The sequence below is a fragment of the Agrilus planipennis genome, unplaced genomic scaffold (assembly GCF_000699045.2).
Source record: "Agrilus planipennis isolate EAB-ADULT unplaced genomic scaffold, Apla_2.0 scaffold212, whole genome shotgun sequence".
Lineage (NCBI taxonomy): Eukaryota > Metazoa > Arthropoda > Insecta > Coleoptera > Buprestidae > Agrilus > Agrilus planipennis.
In genome coordinates this window covers 295,283-301,818 of record NW_020439461.1, presented here as the reverse complement: position 1 = coordinate 301,818, position 6,536 = coordinate 295,283, and the positions used below count along the sequence as shown (strand labels likewise).

Sequence of the window (6,536 nt, the reverse complement as noted above, 5' to 3'; positions counted from 1 at the left end):
CGTTAATAATGCCATTCAATAACAAAGGGCGGTCGGAACTTGAAGACTTTACCGACAAAAAAGGCCGAAAACATAAATAAATCGAACTATTCGTGCACCTTGGGAACAGTTTAGACTTTATGCTGTAGAACACCATGATGATTAAAATAACACAGATGTTGACGTATTTCAAAGCACGGGACAAACCTAACCCACACAACATCCATACACACAATACATGATCATCAAACATCACAGATGCCTTAAACCATTAAATTTATTTATTTTGTAAGGAATTATACATATACATTTATATTACTGTGAAACATTAAAGTTAGTATCCAAAGTAAAATAATGAAGCACTTATTGTGACATAATATTTCCCTATTTCCCAATTGCATTTTTCTCTTGAAGCAGGGCTCATTTAGAAAATATTGTTAGAGTTATATAGGATCCATGTATTATGAAAAGGGGTTTTGTTGAATTCACTTTTAATTAAATGTATGAAATCCTATGACATTTGTTAGTTACTTAATAGTGGATTAATATGCAATTTTAATCATTAATTTGAGGTAGTTTGTAGTGGGTAAATAAAAAATCGAAAAAATGGTTTCAAATTAACTCACTTTTAATATAGCGTGAATCTCAAGAAATCCTTATTGAAATATTTACACCTACCCTGTTTTTATTTTTAGATAAAGTAGTTCTAACTCTTTCCAGTAACGTATACTATTCCTAGCCACATTCAATTTATTCATCAGTCTTCGATTGTGATATTTTGGAAGACAGTAGACCATGTCGTCGATAGTATATCGTAAATGGAGATAATATAATCTGAAGTCGCACGCTTGTAACATCGTTTCAATTTCTTTTATCAAGATAGGAATAACTCTGTATATTATGCATGGTTGTGGATCATAGATAATAGATACCTCTAGGTTTAACATACAGTAAATCTACAACAAGGTGAGGCAACTGGCTAATACGAAACTTTGCTGAATTAGAAGCCATGACATTTTGGATTTGCCATTTGAAAAACGTTTAAACTAATATCTTTGTAGAGGTCTTCATGATCCTCCGGGAACTGGATGGATTTTCTTTTTTTAGGTGGAGAACGAAAGCTTTTGCAGAACGTTTTGATGTTGTATGAAATAGATAGTTGAAGTGAAAAATCGTCCGTCGTTTTAGTGTTAAATGTTCCACAAATGCTTTCTATTTTACAAAGAATTAATTAATATTTTGCAACATTCTACTCCTCTATTAATACTGGTTCCTTTCGGTTTTGATGTCTTGGTTTTTCTCCATTCAATAATTCCGTTCATTTTAAAATGCGATGACTGTAGACACAGTGATACGGATGGCTATAGGATGATAGAATGTAGAATAACATTCAAGTTATATTGGGGATAATTTTGTGACAGTTCTGATAGAGCTGAACATCGGATGTGGCAGCCGACGATGCGACATCAGCAGCAACGGCAGTTTCGGCGCTTCGAGATCATCGTCTTAATTAATTTAATTTTAGAGATAGCAGTCTGCGGCAGTTGCTAATCGCAAAGGAAGAATTTACCCGTTAACGTCTTTGTTGTGGTATCAATATTTTGTATCGTTGTGTTAATGAATTCAAACTTTTTACAGTTAATGAATCCGGTTAACATCGTCATCGACGTAATTTCGTGAACTGACATGTCTGACGTACGATGTTTTTTTTTTATGTCGGTATTTATATACTTAGATGATATGTTAATTATATTTGACCGAATTTGTGGGCTCTCTGTTTATACCGTGCAGGTATATTGAGCAGAAACATAATTAAGTACATAATTGAATTTAATTAATAATTAATATCTTTATTTTATAAGCTAATTTACCCACTATACTGTTTATTGTTTCTTAATGTAATCTTCAATTCATCAATGGATTTAAAGTGCACCTTTTATTAGGCAATTTAAGAAGATTGTTTCCTCGGTTCCCATCACAGAACGCAACAGTGATATATGACTTATAATATTTTGACAGTGACGATGTTAGTGTTTTTTCCTATTAAAATTATGTTCTTTAATTCTGTATCTAAAGCAGCTGCTTGTTTGAACCATGTAGGTTTTCTCGCAGGTGTCACAGTTTTGTTAATAAATGTCCGACTTATACCATTTTTTGTAATATCTATTGCTTTTGATAAATTTGCCTAGATGAAGGCTGTCGTTTTGAACGAAATAGAGTACAAATTATTGTAGAAATTCAAAAGAGTTGTTCTAATTTCGAAGTAATATTTCATTGAAAATTTCACAGTTGATTTTCGAGAGACAGAAAGAATACTTAAGACCGTTGTAATTTGTTTTGAAAATTGTCAGGACGAATGACAGGAAGAAGAAATGAATATAGAAGCGACGTTGGGCATCCGCAAGATGATTTTACCCTGAATAGTTTATTGCTTTATTGTCGAAGGAAGCGAGTTCGGTAGCTGAAAATAATGTCCCAGTTGGTGTTCGTGTTATACCGTAACGCAGTAAGTAACGTTGCTCCATGTACCATCACCTCCTTGGTGCGCTCTGAAAGTGATTTTATGACCATTTCTCGGAGTTGCGTCCGAATATACTTTAGGGGTTTCACCGTACTAACGATTCTTCACCTCCATTATTTGTTTGACAGTTTAATGATGGGTACATCTGTGTACACGCACTTTAAACGAAACAAAAGATTGATAGATGGCTGTGTCTGCGTACAATTTCACTAGAAGTTTTTTTCTCTATTATCATCATTATTATTATTGTTTTTATTGCAACAAAAAGTAATTCCTAATACATACTTACGCAATATCTAGCATTTAGTATATGTAGACAATAGAACGGCACAAATTTTCTTTTAAACTTCTCTCATGTGCAAAATTATTTGAAAGAATGTAAGTATAAGAAACAATAAAAAAAAGTGTAGCTAAACATTGATTGGAGCAATTCTTTATCTTGTAAAAACCACTGCCAACGTTTTGCCCTAAATTATCGGGTTTTATTAGGCGAATGAAAAGGATACCGTGGATAGAGCAGGTTAGAAATGAAGAGGTATTAGAAAAAATAGGAGAACAGAGGATTCCATGGAAGTCAATAAGAAATACCTAGGCGAGATGGGTTGTTAGGACACCTTCTCAGGTATGAAGGACTAGTCAGAGTCATATTAGAAGCAGAAACAGGAGTTAGAAGGAGTAGACCTAGATTAGATTACCTTCACAAATAGTTAAGGATGTGGGATGTTCTAGTTTTAGGGAAATGCGAAGATTAGCTCAAGATAGGAAAGAGTGAAGGTGCGTGTCTAGCCAGTCTTGGGACTGACGACCTTATGATGATGATCAGGACTAGCATAAGTATCTAAAATATTCTGGCCTTTTCATATTCTTATCGAACCTTGTCATTTATATAGTGATTCTCACTATTTATTTAATAATAGAGTCCATAAAATGCATTATTTTAGAATTGTTAGTTCGAATATAAAGGTACGTGTAGATTTTAGGCACTCGTTATTATACTTCGTTGCACTGAGGGTAGGTACGCTATGGGGTATGTGCAGTTTTTTTTTAAGCTTAAACGACCGCTTGTTTCTGGTTGTTAAACAAGCAATAATCGTGAGAAAGAGGGAGGTTGTACAATAAAATAAAAGTTTCTCGGAGTGTTGTTTAAGTGTGTGCTTATGATACTTAATGGTAATAACGAGATTGAATTCTTTGCCTGCGAATTTCGAGATTATTTGGAGATGTTATCGGCGCAGTGCACCACCGTAGCCTATACAGAAAATGACTTTCGCCACCTGTGGCGCGTTTAATACCAGGATTTCTACTCCAGGCTCGAGTTTATCTCAGCTGGACATCCCGATATTATAATAACGTGAACAAGTCTATATGGGTATTATAAAACTACCATCACTATACCTACCTACGATATCTAACTGCACGTTTTGTTTGGAATTGTTTCCACCGTTTTGCTTTGTGCTCGAGCAGTGGGAAATTTGCTAACCCCATTATTACTTTACAGGCTTACAGACGATGTTGTACAGTAAATATTGATGATAAGATTATGCCAAAATTTACAATCGTATTGACCACAATGGAGAAATATTTACCAGAAAGGTTTATGGCGAGTCGATACGATGAAATTATCTAAAGGCTCCGAAAGGTATTAGATTACCTACCACACCATTCCGTGAAGATGGATCCTTAGAGGATAATGGTACCAAAACATATAATTACATTCAAAAGAGAAAGTGCTTCAAAATTGAGAACAATCGTATAACAATGTCTTCATCATCAAAGGACAAGGATTTAAGTTGAATCCTTGAACATTTGACTTGTCTCGAACATCAAACCCAATTGGATATTTATTTAAAAATAATGTATACCTGCTTGCATCCACACATCGGTGTGAGTGTGTGTGTGTTTCTATTTAGTGTTCAGTTTGTTTGATTTTTTTCTGCAACTACCAGGAGAGAAAATAATAAGGACGACCCCGCCTCTTGTTCGGGAAATGACTCCACCTCCGACGAACAAAGTCCCTCCTCAAGCTGACACAACGACGGGACCGCATTTTCAACACACACAACACTCAGCTTCTGGCTGCTCGTTTCAAAGAGTTCCCCATTGGCCACAAACCAGGGGCGTTATTGTTAATGTTATATAAGGCTCGGAGTGATCTGACCACTTTTAGTTTGTGAAAGTTGTGACGTAGTCTGTATGAAACGCTATCAACAGAACAATTATCCAAAAAGCATAATGATTGTGATCATATCCTGCTAATGGACAGTTTGGTTATTGTGAAAAATGCAACATGGTGCAGTTATACAAGGTTCCTTTGTTTAACAACATCAACAAACCCGCAATGGCACGAACTCCTCTTAAGTCGTCCTTTTCGATAAGTTCAATCCTGCCGGAAACAACTGCCGAAGACGAAGAATCTAGTCAACATCCAGAGCACCATCCCCATCACAATCATCATCAGGAACCGTTCGAGGAAGAAGATTCTCACTCTGATTCCGATTTGGATGTGACCGGTGATGATACTCCACCACTGGATTGTTCAAAGACTGCAAAAGCAACTAGCGAAAATGATGGTAAAAAAGACGCGAACAAAACTAAAGATAAACCGCCCTACAGTTACAACGCTTTGATCATGATGGCCATCAGGAACAGTCCGGAAAAACGTTTAACCTTAAACGGAATTTACGAATACATTATGAAGAATTTTCCGTATTATAAGGACAATAAACAGGGCTGGCAAAACTCGATACGACACAATCTTAGTTTGAATAAGTGTTTCGTAAAGGTTCCTAGACATTACGATGATCCAGGTAAAGGAAACTATTGGATGCTGGACCCATCGGCGGAAGATGTGTTCATTGGAAGCACCACCGGAAAATTACGAAGAAGGTCAACTGCAGCATCTCGTTCAAGATTAGCAGCGTTCAAAAGGACCATGATGTTTGGTCCTAGTACTCTTTATCCTTCACCGTTTCCCGCTTATAATCCAGCACTGCTGGGACTATGCCCAAATCCAGCTCTTCTAGCAACCATGTACCATCGATACAATCCGTTTTTGCCGTCAATTCTTCCCAAACCGACGCCCATATCGCCTCACAATTTTGGAATCGATAGGCTAATGTCTTTACCGGATATTAGGCAAACTGTGCCGAGTGGCTTTGACTTCTGTGCCGGTGGTAGCGGTAACAGTGGTAGTAGTTTCAAGTTGCCCTCCTCAACGGGACAACTGATGCTAGTACCTCATCATTCTTCGGCTGTAATGGACAATTTAAGACACTATCACAGTGCCAGTGCCGTCGGAAATAGTTCAACGAGTTCGTCCAGTTTGACAGAGACTATGTCAGGTTCGCCAGAAGGACCGCCGAACGGTTTATTGAAACCTGTTACGGTACTTACAAAACACTCGTAAATTTCGACTGTTATTAATTACTAAATTAAGCTAAAAGTGTTTGTAAATATGTCTATTAATTATTTATGTAACTCTATCTACTTAACTACCATGTAAAATTATACTGTAAATACAAATGAATTCTGTGAAGAGCATCGGTCAAATGAAAGAGAATTTTCTGCATCTACATTAAATTATTACCTGTAAATAATTATTTCAGCTTCCAGCAAATAATTCGTTTGCCCAGAATTATAACGAATGTTCGGAATAACATGTGGTTATGTTTGTATCATTCGTGCAGGACATTTTTCCTTTGTAAATATATTTAATAAATTATTATCCCACTAATGCATTTTTGGTCTATTATTTCCTTCTGATACATAAAGGAAAAAATAAAAAATTCGATCATGCAAAGTTAGTTATTAAAATTTTAAATGTTAAACAATTAGAATGATTTTTATTTTGATGTTTCATCACGTTAAAGTACGATATTTTGTAATGATTCGATCTGCAGTCGGTATTTCAAAAAAAAAAAGGAAACTAAAGACTGGCAATGGTCAAATAAAAATAAATAGGATGAATCGTCAGGATTTCGGACATAATATTTATTATATATCTGGACAGAAACGTAATAGGAAAATAAGCTAAGGA

The 6,536-nt window shown here is 35.7% G+C and overlaps 1 protein-coding gene across 1 annotated transcript; it reads left to right on the top strand.

The window, feature by feature from the left end:
* Positions 1 to 4,640: 4,640 nt before the first annotated feature.
* LOC108741502 (fork head domain transcription factor slp2) lies at positions 4,641 to 6,182 on the top strand. Its single transcript, XM_018476322.1, has one exon. The coding sequence runs from the start codon at positions 4,788 to 4,790 to the stop codon at positions 5,904 to 5,906; it is 1,119 nt and encodes a 372-aa protein (XP_018331824.1). The 5' UTR covers positions 4,641 to 4,787; the 3' UTR covers positions 5,907 to 6,182.
* Positions 6,183 to 6,536: the final 354 nt, after the last annotated feature.